The following is a 20,181-nucleotide window of genomic DNA, read 5'->3' as shown; positions in this document are numbered from 1 at the left end:
AAAAGGGCAATTGTGTATTGCATGGCAGTGTGTTTATATAATAACTCGGTTCATAAAGCTATTATTTTTTTATGCAGTTGGAAATCACGTGAAGAATATGTAGTGTTGTTTGTAAAGGAGCAGCACTTTTCTTAGAAAAAATGGGTGGCTCTTAAAAGAGCCTTTGTGTATAGATAAATCAACGGAGAGCGCCAATTTACTTTGTCTTCACAGTCTTCTCGGTCTTCTTAGGCAGCAGTACAGCCTGAATGTTGGGCAGCACACCACCTTGGGCGATAGTGACTCCTCCGAGCAGTTTGTTCAGCTCCTCGTCGTTACGAACAGCCAGCTGCAGGTGACGGGGGATAATACGGGTCTTCTTGTTGTCGCGGGCGGCGTTGCCAGCCAACTCGAGAATCTCAGCGGTGAGATACTCCAGGACGGCGGCCAAGTAGACGGGAGCGCCGGCGCCGACCCGCTCAGCGTAGTTGCCTTTACGCAGAAGCCTGTGCACACGGCCAACTGGGAACTGCAGTCCGGCGCGGGACGAACGAGTCTTAGCCTTGGCCCTAGCTTTACCACCGGTTTTGCCTCTTCCACTCATGATTCGCGTCAGTCGTGTTCGTCGAACAAAGCTGAAATAATACACGCCGGCCAACGAGCGCCGTTGATATAGCAAAATCGCCTACGGTCCTATTGGCTAAAAGCTACGCGCACCAACAGCCAATCGCATTTCCGCCGTCAGACTCTAGCGTCCTCCCACCTCTGCTCGCTTTCCTACCCGACCCCCTCCTCCTCTCGTGCTGTGTGTCTGTGTGAGCGAGAGAGAGAAAGGAAGAAAGAAAACGGGTTAAAGAAAGAAACATTTACCCCCACTCGTGCCCCGCGTTTTCTTTCCCTTTCCCGCTCAAATGTAACACGTATGACCAAACCAAAAAAATATATATATATTGATCATATATAATTATTGTGTGGGGAAAGTAATGAGAGCTATTTTTGTGTTGTTGAGTGTTTTTTTTTTTTTTTTTTTTAACAATCAATTCATTATGCAGTAACAAGGGGGGAAAAAAGCTGTTTTTTTATGAAACTGTGGGTGGCTCTTAAAAGAGCCGTTGAATAGAGAAACAAGACATGAAGGTAAACGGCGTTACTGTTTACTTCTTCTTAGGGGCAGCCTTTTTCGCCTTCGCCGCTTTGGGCTTAGCTGCTTTAGGCTTGACCGTTTTGGCTTTCTTTGGGCTCTTGGTCGCCTTTTTGGGAGCCGCCGGCTTCTTGGCCTTCTTGGCCTTCTTGGGGCTCTTCGCTGCCTTCTTAGCGGCCGCGACGGGCTTCTTGGCCTTCTTGGGGGATTTCTTAGCCGCAGTGGGTTTCTTGGCTGCTACCTTCTTGGGCTTCTTGGCCGCGGCTGGTTTCTTGGCGGCCGGCTTCTTAGCTTTAGGTGCCGGTTTCTTGGCGGCCGGCTTCTTCTTTGCCTCGGTCTGCTTCTTGTTAAGCTTGAAAGAGCCCGACGCGCCGGTGCCTTTGGTCTGCACCAGAGTGCCCTTGGTGACGAGGCTCTTGACGGCGAGCTTAACGCGTGAGTTGTTCTTCTCGACGTCGTAGCCGCCGGCAGCAAGGGCTTTCTTCAGGGCGGCGAGAGACACGCCGCTCCTCTCCTTGGAAGCCGAGACGGCCTTGACGATGAGCTCGCCCACGCTGGGGCCGGCTTTCTTGGGGCGGGCGGCGGCCTTCTTCTTGGGGGCCTTGGCGGGCGCCGAGGCGGCTGGGGCTGGAGCGACTTCTGCCATTGTTCTGCTTTGCTGAGAGCGCGAGTGAGCACAATCTGCTGCAGCGTTCTGTAGAACCTCCCGCTGCAGCGAGGGGGCCGGCCCTTAAAAGCCACATGAGAACGTTGTAGACTCAACTCGCTCGATGCCGCACAGCCGTGTGGCAGCGACAGTCTCGCACTTGTGTTTTCTCTCGGCGTTTGTCGAGCGAAATATGGGTGAAAGCTCAACTTGGCGAGCGTAGAAATGCTCTTTCGTCTCCGAGAGGCTCCACCGTGTGTTGAGAAGACGGGAAGGGCAGCGTAACGACGCCGCGTTTAATACGGCGCTCACCGAAGCGTGCCACGCTACCGGCGTGCCGAACGGGCGGCGGCGCATTTGGCGTGCTAATCGGTGGAAAACGGCGACAAAAGGTGCCACGAACTGGGCGAGTGTTATCCGGTGCGTTGGAGGAGAGCCTCGTCGAGAGCGTGCTGGGCATCCGAGACGTGGGTGCGTTGTTTTGCTCGTCGTGCAAGGCGACCTTGAGGAGTGTGTAAAGCACAGTGTTGCCGTGTGTGCGCAGTATGACTTCCACCGTCGATGCGTCTTTGTCACCGGCGCTTCCACACTCGGAACGGCTCTCCATAGGTCCCCTAATACGCACTCGTAACACACCCAATATACCATAGCCAAAAATCTCATACTAACCCTAACACAAAATAACTGCATACACCCCCCCAACCCTAAAACACAAAAAACAAAATAACAAAAAAAAAAGAAAAAACTTATTCTAAACATAACATAAAACTATCATGCCCTTTTTCAAGCCTAATACAAAATAACTGCACCTTCACTCTAACCCCAATACAAAATAAACCCAAGCTCATTTAAACCCTAAAACCCCATTTTTCATTTTAACCCTAATAGAAAATAACCATTTTCTCTCTCCAACCCTAAATAAAATAACCCCATCCTTCCTCCAACCATTATACAAAATCACTCCATCCTCATTCGAACCCCTCACATGAAACAACTCAAATCTCATTCTTGTACTAAAACAAATTAACCCCATCCCTCCCTCTATCTCAATAAGCAACACACCAAATTATTATTTTTAAACTTTTACTTTCATTTAACCCATTCCATGCAGTCATGACCATTCTACTTAGATGTGCATTCCTCAGTAGGCCGAGGCCATGTGTATCCAAATCATCAGGCTGATGGCTAATGTTGAAACTTACTTTTACTGAACCTTCCTTTGTATCCTAAGGCAAAGGCTTAAACTCACCGTCACTTTAACTCAATCCACCTTCATCATAAAACTGAGGCCTTTGACCGCCATACTATTTTACTTACTCTACCCTCGTCCTTTTGCCTTGCTCCGACCCTCTACATCATAAGTCTAGCTCTGAACCTATTCTTGCTCGCTCGAATCTCACCATTAACCTAAGGCTTCAACCAAATTCATCTTTTAGTGAACCAAACCAAATAGTCCTAATACAAAATAACTCTGTCCTCCCTCTTAACCTAGTACAACATAACCTTAACATCATTCTAACCATGAAACCAAATAACCCCATCCGCCGTCTAACCCCAAAATAAAATAACCCATTTTCATTCATACTCTAATACAAACCCCACCACCTTCTCTCTCCAACCCTAAAATGAAATAACACCATCCTTCCTCCAACCATTACACAAAATCACTCCCCATCCTCATTCGAACCCCTCACATGAAACAACTCCAATCTCATTCTTGTCCTAAAACAAATTAACCCCATCCCTCCCTCTATCTCAATAAGCAACACACCAAATTATTATTTTTAAACTTTTACTTTCATTTAACCCATTCCATGCAGTCATGACCATTCTACTTAGATGTGCATTCCTCAGTAGGCCGAGGCCATGTGTATCCAAATCATGAGGCTGATGGCTAATGTTGAAACTCACTTTTACTGAACCTTCCTTTGTATCCTAAGGCAAAGGCTTAAGCTCACCGTCACTTTAACTCAATCCACCTTCATCATAAAACTGAGGCCTTTGACCGCCATACTATTTGACTTACTCTACCCTCGTCCTTTTGCATTGCTCCGACCCTCTACATCAAAAAAATATCTATGAATCTATTCTTGCTCGCTCGAATCTCACCATTAACCTAAGACTTCAACCAAATTCATCTTTTAGTGAACCAAACCAAATAGTCCTAATACAAAATAACTCTGTCCTCCCTCTTAACCTAGTACAACATAACCTTAACATCATTCTAACCATGAAAACAAATAACCCCATCCGCCGTCTAACCCCAAAATAAAATAACCCATTTCCATTCATACTCTAATACAAACCCCACCACCTTCTCTCACAAACCCTAAAATGAAATAACCCCATCCTTCCTCCAACCATTATACAAAATCACTCCATCCTCATTCGAACCCCTCACATGAAACAACTCAAATCTCATTCTTGTACTAAAACAAATTAACCCCATCCCTCCCTCTATCTCAATAAGCAACACACCAAATTATTATTTTTAAACTTTTACTTTCATTTAACCCATTCCATGCAGTCATGACCATTCTACTTAGATGTGCATTCCTCAGTAGGCCGAGGCCATGTGTATCCAAATCATGAGGCTGATGGCTAATGTTGAAACTCACTTTTACTGAACCTTCCTTTGTATCCTAAGGCAAAGGCTTAAGCTCACCGTCACTTTAACTCAATCCACCTTCATCATAAAACTGAGGCCTTTGACCGCCATACTATTTGACTTACTCTACCCTCGTCCTTTTGCATTGCTCCGACCCTCTACATCAAAAAAATATCTATGAACCTATTCTTGCTCGCTCGAATCTCACCATTAACCTAAGACTTCAACCAAATTCATCTTTTAGTGAACCAAACCAAATAGTCCTAATACAAAATAACTCTGTCCTCCCTCTTAACCTAGTACAACATAACCTTAAGATCATTCTAACCATTAAAACAAATAACCCCATCCGCCGTCTAACCCCAAAATAAAATAACCCATTTCCATTCATACTCTAATACAAACCCCACCACCTTCTCTCACAAACCCTAAAATGAAATAACCCCATCCTTCCTCCAACCATTATACAAAATCACTCCATCCTCATTCGAACCCCTCACATGAAACAACTCAAATCTCATTCTTGTACTAAAACAAATTAACCCCATCCCTCCCTCTATCTCAATAAGCAACACACCAAATTATTATTTTTAAACTTTTACTTTCATTTAACCCATTCCATGCAGTCATGACCATTCTACTTAGATGTGCATTCCTCAGTAGGCCGAGGCCATGTGTATCCAAATCATCAGGCTGATGGCCAATGTTGAAATTCACTTTTTCTGAAGCTTCCTAAGGCAAAGGCCTAAGCTCACAGTCACTTTAACACAATCCGCCTCCATCATAAACCTGAGGCCTCGTTTACAAAGCTGCTGTTACTCACTCTTCCTAGATCACATCTGCACTAAACACACTTTCACCGCCATACTTTTTTACTTACGCTACCTAAATTTACTTACTCTACCCTCGTCTTTTTGCCTTGCTCCGACCCTCTACATCAAAAGTCTAGCTCTGAACCTATTCTTGCTCGCTCGAATCTCACCATTAACCTAAGGCTTCAACCAAATTCATCTTTTTGTGACCAAACCAAGTAGTCCTAATACAAAATAACTCTGTCCTCCCTCTTAACCTAGTACAACATAACCTTAAGATCATTCTAACCATGAAACCAAATAACCCCATCCTTCCTCCAACCATTATACAAAATCACTCCCCATCCTCATTCAAACCCCTCACATGAAACAACTCCAATCTCATTCTTGTACTAAAACAAATTAACCCCATCCCTCCCTCTATCCCAATAAGCAACACACCAAATTATTATTTTTAAACTTTTACTTTCATTTAACCCATTCCATGCAGTCATGACCATTCTACTTAGATGTGCATTCCTCAGTAGGCCGAGGCCATGTGTATCCAAATCATCAGGCTGATGGCTAATGCTGAAATTCACTTTTACTGAACCTTCCTTTGTATCCTAAGGCAAAGGCCTAAGCTCACGGTCACTTTAACTCAATCCACCTTCATCATAAACCTGAGGCCTTTGACCGCCATACTATTTTACTTACTCTACCCTCGTCCTTTTGCCTTGCTCCGACCCTCTACATCAAAAGTCTAGCTCTGAACCTATTCTTGCTCACTCAAATCTCACCATAAACCTAAGGCTTTGAATAACTTCACCCTTCTGTGACCCGACAAAAAAAAGCTTGTGGAGATACTTATTTCCTCTCTTTCCTAACCGTATGCCTGGTTATATATACTAGACAGCTTTCATTACAAAGATCAAGTGTATAGTTCTAGGCTTCAAGTCAACCCTAGTATGGTTTCCTGCCTCACTATTCCCCACCTGTAAGGCTGATCTCCTCTGGACTGGTCTTTCACAGGTGATGTGCAGCTTCATTTATCCCACTTAGCATTACAACCCCACGCCATACAGTTAGTATGGCACAGTATTTTAGTTTGCTGCTCTGCCCCTGAATCTTAGTATACTATACCAATTAAATGCAGACAAACAACTAAGTAAGTTGATTTACATACATACATACACTGAAGGGCATTCCTTTTACAATAATGGCTGCAGAAGCACTCATGGGGGAAAAAAAAATAATAATAATATTAATAATAATAATTAGTATTATAGCTTACCATCGGCGACTTTGTTCTTGAATAAAACTGCTCTTTCGAAGAAACCGTGGGTGGCTCTTAAAAGAGCCGTTGGGTTTGGATTACGCCGCTATCACCATTTACTTGGAGCTCGTGTACTTGGTGACGGCCTTTGTGCCCTCGGACACGGCGTGCTTGGCCAACTCACCGGGAAGGAGCAGACGCACAGCGGTCTGGATCTCCCTAGAGGTGATAGTAGAACGTTTGTTGTAATGAGCCAAACGGGAAGACTCACCGGCGATGCGCTCGAAGATGTCGTTCACGAACGAGTTCATGATGCCCATCGCTTTGGAGGAGATACCGGTATCAGGGTGGACCTGCTTCAGCACCTTGTACACGTAGATAGCATAGCTCTCCTTCCTGGACTTTCTGCGCTTCTTGCCTCCTTTCCCGGCCGTCTTGGTCACGGCTTTCTTGGATCCCTTCTTGGGCGCGGACTTAGCTGGCTCAGGCATACTGCTCCTCGTCGAGTAAGACTGAAGAATGAGGAGGAGGCGATAAGCTCCCACATTATTTAGACTCTGGCATTCTAATACAAGAAGGTACCGCCTTTAGAATGCCGTCGTACGACCATTGGACAACAATTGTCCGCTCGCTTCTTCCCAACCCCCCACACTCCCTTTTCCCCTCCCCTCCCCTCCCCTCCCTTTTTTCTCCTCCTCCCTTCCCCCTCCCCTGAGCAGCATTCTCTTTGTTCGCCTACCCGCGCATTTGTACCCACCGTGCAGGCGGCACATTATTTTTCGCCAAAGCGGTGTTGACGGCGATGTTCTGTATAATTCTGATTTAATCAACGCAAACGGGGTAAATGGAAAACAATATGTATTCTTATATAATAATCACATTATTATATAAGAATATAATGTCATATATATATATAAATATTATATATAAATTATGTTTTTTCCTCCTGAAAATGAGCTTCTTAACAAAGTAACCGGAGTAACCGAGATTCATAACCACCATCATTGACTTTATTGAAACAAACAAATATGATCAACTCTTTGTTCGCCTTCCCGCGCATTTTTAATCTACAGGGCTTAATCTGTTTTTCGCCACAGCGGCGTTGACGGCGACTATCAGGATTTATATATATTATAGGACGTATAGTTCCGATTTTACCAACGCATACGGGGGGGGGGTGTAAAACAATACATATATACAAAGTAACATATATGTACTCTTCCCGTATATTACATTCTTAATACAGAGTATCCGGGAAACTGCCTTATTTGAAACAAACAAGCTAAGATTAGAAACAGGCTCTTTTGCTGGATTTGTGAGTGGCTCTTAAAAGAGCCGTTGGGTTTAGAGCTGTTCAGGCCGAGCGTTTAACCTCCGAATCCGTACAGAGTGCGTCCCTGGCGCTTCAGGGCGTACACCACATCCATAGCGGTGACGGTCTTTCTTTTGGCATGCTCAGTGTACGTGACTGCGTCCCTGATCACGTTTTCCAGGAACACTTTGAGCACACCGCGGGTCTCTTCGTAGATCAGACCGGAGATACGCTTGACGCCACCACGACGAGCCAGACGGCGAATAGCCGGCTTTGTGATACCCTGGATGTTATCGCGAAGCACTTTACGATGACGCTTGGCGCCTCCTTTTCCAAGGCCTTTGCCGCCCTTGCCTCTGCCGGACATCCTAGCTGCTTCTTTTCTCAGTCGACGAGAAGAGAATCTATGAAGCTGGAGCACCCGAGGCACGCCAATTATACCCCTCTATAGGACCTAAATGAAAGCAAGGGAACCGAGCGACGTCACAGTACATCAGCTCCGCCTCATACTCTGTACGTGTGCAGAACGCTTGTTTTGCTGTATAGCCACTGAGTGGGTAGCCATACAAAATACAGTCAACCAGAATTCCGTTCTCTCTGGATGTACTCATGTTCAAAATAACGCAGCACACTTTGGATCATGCATAACCTTCACTGTGAATACTTTAACTCAACATGATTTAGCTTTGAAACCTACAGCCTAGCTCCAGACATGCTTGACCATATAATGACGAAGTAACCTAAACTGCAATTAAGAGCTAAAATCATTTCTGAAATAGATTGGTCTTATGGCGAAATCTTAAATAAATAAATAACTGAATAAATTCATACAATTCAGTGACCTAGGCATAAGATGAACTGTTTAGTGAGGCTGTGTATGAGCCTACTTTGAGTCACTGTAAGAAGTGGATAGGGGCCATGTGGCCTTTGTAAATAAACATTTATGCACTGTTTTCTAAAAATCAATTACTACAATAATAACGCCAAGTGTGTATATATATATATATATATATATATATATATATATATATATATATATATAATCTTTCCGTGTTTTACCACAGGATGACACCCCATGCTCCATGCATGAAGTCTTCCTTCGTACACCTGGGGCGATCCTAAACCGCACTCCACTACTCCCTAGTGCACAGCGTTTTTTCGTGACACCGTGCACTCCATAGGGAGTAGTGAGCTGCTTGGGAATTGGACAGTGCAACTCCGGTTCTAATGTCATAGCTTTTTCTGAGCTTTTTTACTGTTTAACTATTGGCCAACGAGCGAAATTGCATTGTTTTTTTGTTTGTTCGTTTTTTCGGTTGACCGATGCCGTTTCGGCAACTAGCTAATAACGAAAATAATCTTTTGTAAACAAAACACTAGCTAGCAAGCTACACAGGCCGCCCAGCTCTGAAAACCAGAAGATACGCTGCTGGTAGCCGGGTTTAAGCACGACTGTTTCTCCCTCACTTGCTCCAAATAACAATATAGAGAACTACGCACGTGTCCGTAATATCGTTATTTTTGTGATTAATTTTTAGACACCTAGCCATCATGCTACTCTCCGAGGTGGCTTCTCGATTTCAACCACGGCAGTAAACGTATAAAATGTTGCTAGCTATATACACGGTTTCATAATAAAACCTGACTGACTCGAGCGAGTGTGTATTTATCTGACAGGTATTTACACTCGCTGGCGTAATGCTATTGTTTGTACCATCCGAGTTAGCTAGCATGCTAATCGCTATGTTAGCTCATGTGTGGACCTGAAAAAGCAAGTTAACTCAAATCACTCAACAGCCACAAATCACGGCTGTATTGCGTACTTTTATGCTACAACTCCGCATGTGGCACTGCACTGTGGTCAATAAATAATGACCCCTCATAATTAGGCTCATATTTGTGCTTTACTGTTTATGCTGGCCGAGTTAGCCACGCTGCTAATCGTTAAGCTGGCTCCAAGCTATGTACAACTCCACACATAGATCCAGCAACGGCAGTTCTACGTCGATTTGCTGTGACTGGGTGTACAACTTTAGGCTCTCCGCAAAATCGACTTATCGGATTTCAGTATCCACTTCATTTTTGGCAAGTTAGCAAACGTTATCGTGCCAACAGCGACACAACGGAGCTGACCAGGTCCAGTCTCCAGCTCACGCCTATTCCACAAAGCAACGCAAAGTGTAATGACTCACATGTCGTCATGTAAAGACGACGTTTCACATGTATGAACATTAAAAGTAGTTAACATAGGTCTTAACACGACAAATACCTCGGTCAGCCGTCCACTCCCCTCTGATGGCTGTCGCCATGTGCGCCTCGGTCTCGTATACAACAAAGTCACACTACATCACGCCATTCTAACGTGCGTAGCGATTATTTCACACACACACACGACAAGAGTACGTGTCCTCCCTCAATGCACCTGAATGCCTGAATAAATGACATAAATGGCTATTTAGTACTAGGGTTACGACCTTGCAAGCATAAAACAAGCACACACTGAGATCAGCCCACTACTGTACACCATGGCACACGGTTTACTTTTTACTGTGACTGGACGTGCAGTTATCGGATTTCATCATTAGATGAAGAGAGGGAGGGTGGTAGGTAGGAAGGTAGGTAGGTAGATAGATATGTATACATAGAGAGATAGACAAAGATAGAGAGAGAGAGACAGGCTCCATGACAACATATTGAACAAGTAAATCCACATACAAAGGGTTTGCAACGTTTAGAAAATACAACGCCAACAACCCAGTACAACAATAAATCAAATTCAAGAATTAAAGAGCCGGATCACATGAATGGTTGAATCAATAAAACACTGTACGTCATCTATACTTTTCGAAAACGTTCTAAAACAACACGTGATTAGTCCTAATACATGGCACGTGTGTCAATAGGCTGAACTTGTAGTTAGGCATCATGGGAATTGTAGTCCTTGATCTTGACACTACAGGATAAAGACACATTGTGTCATTGACACATTGACATAGACACACTTAAAGGAAGCATATTGTTTTATAGATTCAACCAGTAATTTGTTCTTTTTTTCTTTGTCAACACATATTGCTCAAACACAAACCAGTACAGGGTTTGTATTTTCTGTCAGATTGAATAAGTATGCATCAAGCTCTTTCTCTCTCTCTCTCTCTCTCTCTCTCTCTCTCTCTCTCTCTCTCTCTCTCACACACACACACACACACACACACACACACCCACACACACACACACACACACACACACACACACACACACACACAACCACCACCACTGACATATTTCTGCACATAAAATAAAACAAGGCCAACTTAAACTAAACCCACACCATTTGGATTCCTCAGGTTTTCACTATACATCTTCTAATAAATCTTCTTCTAAAGTCATATTGGTTAGCAGTTAGTGGAAGAGAAAGGAAGGAAATAAATTGTGGTGAGCAAAGTAAGTGTAAAGCTCATGATGAAGTCAGGATGAGTGGTAGCAGTTCGGCTGGACCTACCTCTTAGGCTTCTGATGGAGTTTCAGGGCTAGGCCCTAAGACTATGTAGTTGCAGAACGTGAATGGAGTAGTGATGCCATCTGGTGGTCAGAATATGTATCTGCCAGGCCAGGTTCCATATATTTTCAGACGTATTCCCTCACAACATTCAACATGACATGACTTTAAACATTTGAACCTTGACATCACTAAACTACAGTTTTGGATCAATAAATCCAGGTGAAGATACTGAGATACCCAGTTACACTATACATGAGTTACATGAGGACAAAGTCAATACTGTGGTTTAAAAACACAAACATGACTTTTGGAGTCCTTTGTCTAGTTAGAACCCACACTGCAAGATAGATAGATAGACAGATAAATAGAATACATGTGAAAATGCATTTGAAACTAACTGCAGATGAAGGACAGTGCAGTTATGAAAAATAAGAAATGAAGTGGACAGATGACGATACATAAAAATTTAATAATAACACTGTATTATTAAGTAATAATAATAAAGTGTTAGTAGTGTCCAGGAGTGCAAATGTATAGGATGTACAGTAAAGTGTTAACACTGACATTGGCCATTAGAGAAGATCTTCACCAATGAGAAGTGAATGTAGGAATAATACTAACATGTCTCATACCCACACAATTAAATCTGTGCAAAAATAATTTTATTTGGCAAGGTTTTATCAGCTTATATTGAGGTTAACATAATAATCATAAATCAATAAAGAACACCGCTCATCTGCTATCAAGACCTGACTAAGGAGCTAGAGGCCAGTGGAGCAAAGCTACAATTACGAAAAGCATACGCACCATCGGTGCAAAAAAATCTTTAGTTAGGCATCATGGGAATTGTAGTCGTTAATCTAATACACTACAAGTTAAAGATATAGTGTCCACAGAGACATTTAAAGAAAGAAAGAACAAACACAAATCGAATAAATGGTATATTATTGCATACAAGGGAAAAGCTCCTAATGAGGCCAACTAAAACTACATGTTTACCCCTTGGATTTCTCAGGCTCGCTTTACATCTTCTAATAAAAGTCATGCTAGATTAGATAAACACAGAGGGAGTTAATGTTGCTTTAAGTAATGTTGCTTTTATCATATGTTGCAGTTAGTGGATGATAAAGAAATATGGAAAGACATTGTGGTAAGCAAAGTAAGTGTAGAGCTCATGATGAAGTCAGGGTGAGGGGAAGCAGTTTGGCTAGACCTACCCCTTAGGATTCTGATGGAGTTTCAGGGCTAAGCTTTAAGTCTGTTGTCGTAGTACGTGAATGGAGCGTGGATGCCATCTGGTGGTCAAAATGTAAATCTGCAAAATATAAAACAATTCATCTTTTTTTTTAGTTTTTTTTTTCTTGGTCCACAGAGACATTTAAAGAAGCAAAATCAGAAAGAAGAGAAAGAGTTCAATTTGAGAAGCACAAAAAAGCTAATTCACAAGTGAGTACGGCTGGCTTTTGATACACTTTTGTTAGCACTTTTGTATTCATTTGTTACTTACCTATGCCTTGAAGAAAGTCTTTGACCTAAACCTGGCAGGTTAAAATGATTTTTTTGCACTGATGGTGCGTATGCTTTTCGTAATTGTAGCTTTGCTCCACTGGCCTCTAGCTCCTTAGTCAGGTCTTGATAGCAGATGAGCGGTGTTCTTTATTGATTTATGATTATTATGTTAACCTCAATATAAGCTGATGCATACATACATACACATAACCATACAGCATAGAATTTAAGGGCTCTAAAGGGGGAGGGGAAAAACGTCATTCATAGAATTGCACTACTCTACAGTTTGTCTCAATGGCTTATAGTAGTGAGCGAATTGTTGGCTTTTTACCTAACTGATAAAAAAGTGCCTTAAATAAAGAATGCTTCTATCAAGGATTCTTTATCTAAAGCCATTTGATCGAGTTGTGGAAGGAGGTAATACAGTCTGGAGTAAAAAAAATTTCTGTCCTACTTTATCATTAGCATATTGTTAAAACCCAAACAAAAATCATCCCGCAAGACATGTAATGACTTTTTAGATGTATTGGTGCAGTTAACAATCATATTTAATGTGTATAAAAATTGCAGTGCCCTAAATTAAGTTTTCATTGCCTGGTAGCATGACAACTGGTTGTCATGCTGGCTACTAAAATGCCCAAATGTTCCTTGGTAGATCTTAGTAGACTTACTGGAGTTCACAACCATCTGTCATATGTAAAAGCTGTAACATTCACACACATACACGTATACATCTATGTTTTTAGCGTTTGCATTTGCGAGTTTGACCACACGATGGCATCCACGCTCCATCCATGACATATATCCACGATACCAAAACAACGGTGACGTTTGCAATAGGGCACTTCCTAAATCCCTTACACTGTATACACTACACAGAAGTGCACTTCTCTAGTCAAGTCTTTTAGGCTTCTGATGGAGTTTCAGGGCTAAGCTTTAAGTCTGTGGTCATAGTACGTAAATGGAGCGTGGATGCCATCGTGTGGTTAAAATGTAAAACAATTAATCTTTTTTTTTTGGTCCACAGAGACGTTTAAAGAAGCAAAATCAAAAAAGCGAATTCACAAGTGAGTACGGCTGGCTTTTCATTCACTTTTGTTAGCACTTTTGTATTCATTTGTTACTTACCTATGCCTTGAATGATTAAAATTATTATTTATTTTTTTTTGCACCAATTTGAGGGTGCGTATGCTTTTCCATATTTTAGCTTTGCTCCACTGGCCTCCAGCTCCTCGGTCAGGTCTTGATAGCAGATGAGCGGTGTTTTTTACTGATTTATGATTATTATGGTAACCTCAATATAAGCTAATACACAGAGTTTAAGGGCTCTAAAGAAAAGGAAATAAAGGTCCTACATAGAAGTGCACTACTCTATAGTTTGTCTCAATGGCTTCTAGCAGTGAGTAAATTGGTGGCTTTTTACATAACTGCATGCTGTTTGGTTGTCATGATGGCTAATAAAGTGCCTTTATTAAAGACTTCTATCAAGCGTTCTTCAAAACAAGACATTTTATCTAGTTGTGGAAGGAGATTATACAGTCTGGAGTATGTTATCGTTAGCATATTGTTGAAATGAAACCCAAGCCCAAACGAAAATCATCACGTAAGACACGTAATTACTTTTTAGATTTGTTGGTGCAGTTAACAATCATATTTAATGTGTATAAAATTACCCTAAATTAAGTTTCCATTTCATTGCCTGGCAGCATGAGAACTGGTAACCATGCTGGCTACTAAAATGCCCTGAACTGAAGTATGCTTCAATAGAAACATTTTTTAAAATGTACTTTAAAAAACACTAACCAAAATAACACCGCAATACAAATGATTTAGTAGACGTACTGGAGTTCACAACCATCTATCAAATGAAAAAAGCTGTTACATTCACACACATACACGAATAAATCTACGTAGTTAACGTTTGCATTTGCCTAGTTTGACCACACGATGGCATCCACGCTCCATCCATGACATATGTCTGCGTTCCCACAACAACGGTGGTCCTCTCCGGAATATACACTTAACTCCTTTACTGCGGCCCCACAGCTGGTCTCGCTTACTCTCTATGGAATCAAACTCATTTTGCATATGTATGAAACGTAGGTACCCAAAATCAAGCTCTCATTATATAAATATACACATACATTGCTCTCTGAAACTGTGCTTGCAGTTGTATAGTTTCACCACGCGGTGGGATCCACGCTCCATCCATGTCAAATGCCATTTGTAATAGGCCAAAACCGGCCTAAACACTACATAGTGTAAAGTGTAGTGTTCTACTGAAGTAGCAGTGGCTTCAACTTTTTGCTGGGGTGAATGAACTGTTTCCAAACTATTAAATATGTATAATCATATTGATAGGTATTTAAAGAAACGTATTAATATGTATTAAAACACATGTTAAATATGGCGATTTTGATGTGAAATGTTGTACAAAACGTTATAATATATATATACATATATATTAGTTGTTGTTTTTTTTTGCTAAACTTTACAACCACTGTCTTACGGCTGGTTTTGCTCGCGCAGCCCTATGGAACTTAGAAGCGCGCGCGCGTCATAATAGCCTTACATTATATAAACGCAACACCGAGGTGAGGCGGACATTTGCTGTTTCGGCGCGGACACGGGTAGGTGGCTCTTAAAAGAGCCGTTGGGTATTTCAGGTAAACGTCGAAGCGCTCTGTTTAAGCGCGCTCTCCGCGAATACGGCGGGCCAGCTGGATGTCTTTAGGCATGATGGTGACTCTCTTGGCGTGGATAGCGCACAGGTTAGTATCTTCAAACAGACCCACCAAGTACGCCTCGCTAGCCTCCTGCAGGGCCATGACGGCGGAGCTCTGGAAGCGGAGATCAGTCTTGAAGTCCTGCGCGATCTCACGCACTAGCCGCTGGAAGGGCAGCTTACGGATCAGCAGCTCAGTAGATTTCTGGTAGCGGCGGATCTCCCTCAGAGCCACGGTGCCGGGCCTGTAACGGTGAGGCTTTTTCACGCCGCCGGTGGCTGGGGCGCTCTTGCGGGCAGCCTTGGTGGCGAGCTGCTTCCTCGGGGCCTTGCCACCGGTGGACTTACGAGCGGTCTGCTTGGTTCTTGCCATCGCGTTGAACTCTGCTCCTCTCGGGGAAAAGAAAGAGAATGAGTTCTTGCTCGCTTCACATGGCTTTTAAGCTTTCAAGCCGCTTGCCGCTCATTGGGCGTCTTGAAGTTGTCCGTTTCCCATTGGGCGGCCGGCAATGCGTCGGTGACACACCGACAAATTAAACCCCATCCCTCCCTCTATCTCAATAAGCAACACACCAAATTATTATTTTTAAACTTTTACTTTCATTTAACCCATTCCATGCAGTCATGACCATTCTACTTAGATGTGCATTCCTCAGTAGGCCGAGGCCATATGTATCCAAATCATGAGGCTGATGGCTAATGTTGAAACTCACTTTTACTGAACCTTCCTTTGTATCCTAAGGCAACGGCCTAAGCTCACGGTCACTTTAACTCAATCCACCTTCATCATAAAACTGAGGCCTTTGACCGCCATACTATTTTACTTACTCTACCCTCGTCCTTTTGCATTGCTCCGACCCTCTACATCAAAAAAATATCTATGAATCTATTCTTGCTCGCTCGAATCTCACCATTAACCTAAGACTTCAACCAAATTCATCTTTTAGTGAACCAAACCAAATAGTCCTAATACAAAATAACTCTGTCCTCCCTCTTAACCTAGTACAACATAACCTTAACATCATTCTAACCATGAAAACAAATAACCCCATCCGCCGTCTAACCCCAAAATAAAATAACCCATTTCCATTCATACTCTAATACAAACCCCACCACCTTCTCTCACAAACCCTAAAATGAAATAACCCCATCCTTCCTCCAACCATTATACAAAATCACTCCATCCTCATTCGAACCCCTCACATGAAACAACTCAAATCTCATTCTTGTACTAAAACAAATTAACCCCATCCCTCCCTCTATCTCAATAAGCAACACACCAAATTATTATTTTTAAACTTTTACTTTCATTTAACCCATTCCATGCAGTCATGACCATTCTACTTAGATCTGCATTCCTCAGTAGGCCGAGGCCATGTGTATCCAAATCATCAGGCTGATGGCTAATGTTGAAACTCACTTTTACTGAACCTTCCTTTGTATCCTAAGGCAAAGACTTAAGCTCACCGTCACTTTAACTCAATCCACCTTCATCATAAACCTGAGGTCTTTGACCGCCATACTATTTTACTTACTCTACCCTCGTCCTTTTGCCTTGCTCCGACCCTCTACATCAAAAGTCTAGCTCTGAACCTATTCTTGCTCGCTCGAATCTCACCATTAACCTAAGGCTTCAACCAAATTCATCTTTTAGTGAACCAAACCAAATAGTCCTAATACAAAATAACTCTGTCCTCCCTCTTAACCTAGTACAACATAACCTTAACATCATTCTAACCATGAAACCAAATAACCCCATCCGCCGTCTAACCCCAAAATAAAATAACCCATTTTCATTCATACTCTAATACAAACCCCACGACCTTCTCTCTCCAACCCTAAAATGAAATAACACCATCCTTCCTCCAACCATTATACAAAATCACTCCCCATCCTCATTCGAACCTCTCACATGAAACAACTCCAATTTCATTCTTGTAATAAAACAAATTAACCCCATCCCTCCCTCTATCTCAATAAGCAACACACCAAATTATTATTTTTAAACTTTTACTTTCATTTAAACCATTCCATGCAGTCATGACCATTCTACTTAGATGTGCATTCCTCAGTAGGCCGAGGCCATGTGTATCCAAATCATCAGGCTGATGGCTAATGCTGAAATTCACTTTTACTGAACCTTCCTTTGTATCCTAAGGCAAAGGCCTAAGCTCACGGTCACTTTAACTCAATCCACCTTCATCATAAACCTGAGGCCTTTGACCGCCATACTATTTTACTTACTCTACCCTCGTCCTTTTGCCTTGCTCCGACCCTCTACATCATAAGTCTAGCTCTGAACCTATTCTTGCTCGCTCGAATCTCACCATTAACCTAAGGCTTCAACCAAATTCATCTTTTAGTGAACCAAACCACATAGTCCTAATACAAAATAACTCTGTCCTCCCTCTTAACCTAGTACAACATAACCTTAACATCATTCTAACCATGAAACCAAATGACCCCATCCGCCGTCTAACCCCAAAATAAAATAACCCATTTCCATTCATACTCTAATACAAACCCCACCACCTTCTCTCTCCAACCCTAAAATGAAATAACACCATCCTTCCTCCAACCATTATACAAAATCACTCCCCATCCTCATTCGAACCCCTCACATGAAACAACTCCAATCTCATTCTTGTCCTAAAACAAATTAACCCCATCCCTCCCTCTATCTCAATAAGCAACACACCAAATTATTATTTTTAAACTTTTACTTTCATTTAACCCATTCCATGCAGTCATGACCATTCTACTTAGATGTGCATTCCTCAGTAGGCCGAGGCCATGTGTATCCAAATCATGAGGCTGATGGCTAATGTTGAAACTCACTTTTACTGAACCTTCCTTTGTATCCTAAGGCAAAGGCTTAAGCTCACCGTCACTTTAACTCAATCCACCTTCATCATAAAACTGAGGCCTTTGACCGCCATACTATTTTACTTACTCTACCCTCGTCCTTTTGCATTGCTCCGACCCTCTACATCAAAAAAATATCTATGAACCTATTCTTGCTCGCTCGAATCTCACCATTAACCTAAGACTTCAACCAAATTCATCTTTTAGTGAACCAAACCAAATAGTCCTAATACAAAATAACTCTGTCCTCCCTCTTAACCTAGTACAACATAACCTTAACATCATTCTAACCATGAAAACAAATAACCCCATCCGCCGTCTAACCCCAAAATAAAATAACCCATTTCCATTCATACTCTAATACAAACCCCACCACCTTCTCTCACAAACCCTAAAATGAAATAACCCCATCCTTCCTCCAACCATTATACAAAATCACTCCATCCTCATTCGAACCCCTCACATGAAACAACTCAAATCTCATTCTTGTACTAAAACAAATTAACCCCATCCCTCCCTCTATCTCAATAAGCAACACACCAAATTATTATTTTTAAACTTTTACTTTCATTTAACCCATTCCATGCAGTCATGACCATTCTACTTAGATGTGCATTCCTCAGTAGGCCGAGGCCATGTGTATCCAAATCATCAGGCTGATGGCTAATGTTGAAACTCACTTTTACTGAACCTTCCTTTGTATCCTAAGGCAAAGGCTTAAGCTCACCGTCACTTTAACTCAATCCACCTTCATCATAAACCTGAGGTCTTTGACCGCCATACTATTTTACTTACTCTACCCTCGTCCTTTTGCCTTGCTCCGACCCTCTACATCAAAAGTCTAGCTCTGAACCTATTCTTGCTCGCTCGAATCTCACCATTAACCTAAGGCTTCAACCAAATTCATCTTTTAGTGAACCAAACCAAATAGTCCTAATACAAAATAACTCTGTCCTCCCTCTTAACCTAGTACAACATAACCTTAACATCATTCTAACCATGAAACCAAATAACCCCATCCGCCGTCTAACCCCAAAATAAAATAACCCATTTTCATTCATACTCTAATACAAACCCCACGACCTTCTCTCTCCAACCCTAAAATGAAATAACACCATCCTTCCTCCAACCATTATACAAAATCACTCCCCATCCTCATTCGAACCTCTCACATGAAACAACTCCAATTTCATTCTTGTACTAAAACAAATTAACCCCATCCCTCCCTCTATCTCAATAAGCAACACACCAAATTATTATTTTTAAACTTTTACTTTCATTTAACCCATTCCATGCAGTCATGACCATTCTACTTAGATCTGCATTCCTCAGTAGGCCGAGGCCATGTGTATCCAAATCATCAGGCTGATGGCCAATGTTGAAATTCACTTTTTCTGAACCTTCCTAAGGCAAAGGCCTAAGCTCACAGTCACTTTAACACAATCCACCTCCATCATAAACCTGAGGCCTCGTTTACAAAGCTGCTGTTACTCACTCTTCCTAGATCACATCTGCACTAAACACACTTTCACCGCCATACTTTTTTACTTACGCTACCTAAATTTACTTACTCTACCCTCGTCTTTTTGCCTTGCTCCGACCCTCTACATCAAAAGTCTAGCTCTGAACCTATTCTTGCTCGCTCGAATCTCACCATTAACCTTAGGCTTCAACCAAATTCATCTTTTTGTGACCAAACCAAGTAGTCCTAATACAAAATAACTCTGTCCTCCCTCTTAACCTAGTACAACATAACCTTAACATCATTCTAACCATGAAACCAAATAACCCCATCCTTCCTCCAACCATTATACAAAATCACTCCCCATC

The 20,181-nt window shown here is 42.1% G+C and overlaps 5 protein-coding genes across 5 annotated transcripts in view; all 5 read right to left on the bottom strand.

Moving 5' to 3' along the window:
• Window positions 1–196: 196 nt before the first annotated feature.
• LOC140547180 (uncharacterized) overlaps window positions 197–20,181 on the bottom strand; it is a 35,773-nt gene continuing 15,788 nt past the window's right edge. Inside the window, exon 2 of the mRNA XM_072670769.1 lies at window positions 197–614. Coding sequence (XP_072526870.1) covers window positions 197–614 — 418 coding nt within the window. The remainder of the gene's footprint in view (window positions 615–20,181) is intronic.
• LOC140547191 (histone H1-like) lies at window positions 1,134–1,766 on the bottom strand. Its single transcript, XM_072670780.1, has one exon. The coding sequence runs from the start codon at window positions 1,764–1,766 to the stop codon at window positions 1,134–1,136; it is 633 nt and encodes a 210-aa protein (XP_072526881.1).
• LOC140546746 (histone H2B) lies at window positions 6,558–6,932 on the bottom strand. Its single transcript, XM_072670134.1, has one exon. The coding sequence runs from the start codon at window positions 6,930–6,932 to the stop codon at window positions 6,558–6,560; it is 375 nt and encodes a 124-aa protein (XP_072526235.1).
• Window positions 7,809–8,120, bottom strand: LOC140546979 (histone H4). Its single transcript, XM_072670462.1, has one exon. The coding sequence runs from the start codon at window positions 8,118–8,120 to the stop codon at window positions 7,809–7,811; it is 312 nt and encodes a 103-aa protein (XP_072526563.1).
• Window positions 15,449–15,868, bottom strand: LOC140546836 (histone H3). The gene has a single exon (XM_072670254.1). It carries the CDS (start codon window positions 15,857–15,859, stop codon window positions 15,449–15,451), a length of 411 nt encoding a protein of 136 aa, XP_072526355.1. The 5' UTR covers window positions 15,860–15,868.

Source organism: Salminus brasiliensis, chromosome 24, assembly GCF_030463535.1.
Source record: "Salminus brasiliensis chromosome 24, fSalBra1.hap2, whole genome shotgun sequence".
In the NCBI taxonomy this organism is placed as follows: domain Eukaryota; kingdom Metazoa; phylum Chordata; class Actinopteri; order Characiformes; family Bryconidae; genus Salminus; species Salminus brasiliensis.
This window is presented reverse-complemented; position numbering and strand designations above follow the sequence as displayed.

Excerpts from the sequence above, each read along its gene's own strand:
- LOC140546836 (XM_072670254.1), bottom strand. The coding sequence starts at position 15,859 with ATGGCAAGAACCAAGCAGACCGCTCGTAAGTCCACCGGTGGCAAGGCC.
- LOC140546746 (XM_072670134.1), bottom strand. The coding sequence starts at position 6,932 with ATGCCTGAGCCAGCTAAGTCCGCGCCCAAGAAGGGATCCAAGAAAGCC.
- LOC140547191 (XM_072670780.1), bottom strand. The coding sequence starts at position 1,766 with ATGGCAGAAGTCGCTCCAGCCCCAGCCGCCTCGGCGCCCGCCAAGGCC.
- LOC140546979 (XM_072670462.1), bottom strand. The coding sequence starts at position 8,120 with ATGTCCGGCAGAGGCAAGGGCGGCAAAGGCCTTGGAAAAGGAGGCGCC.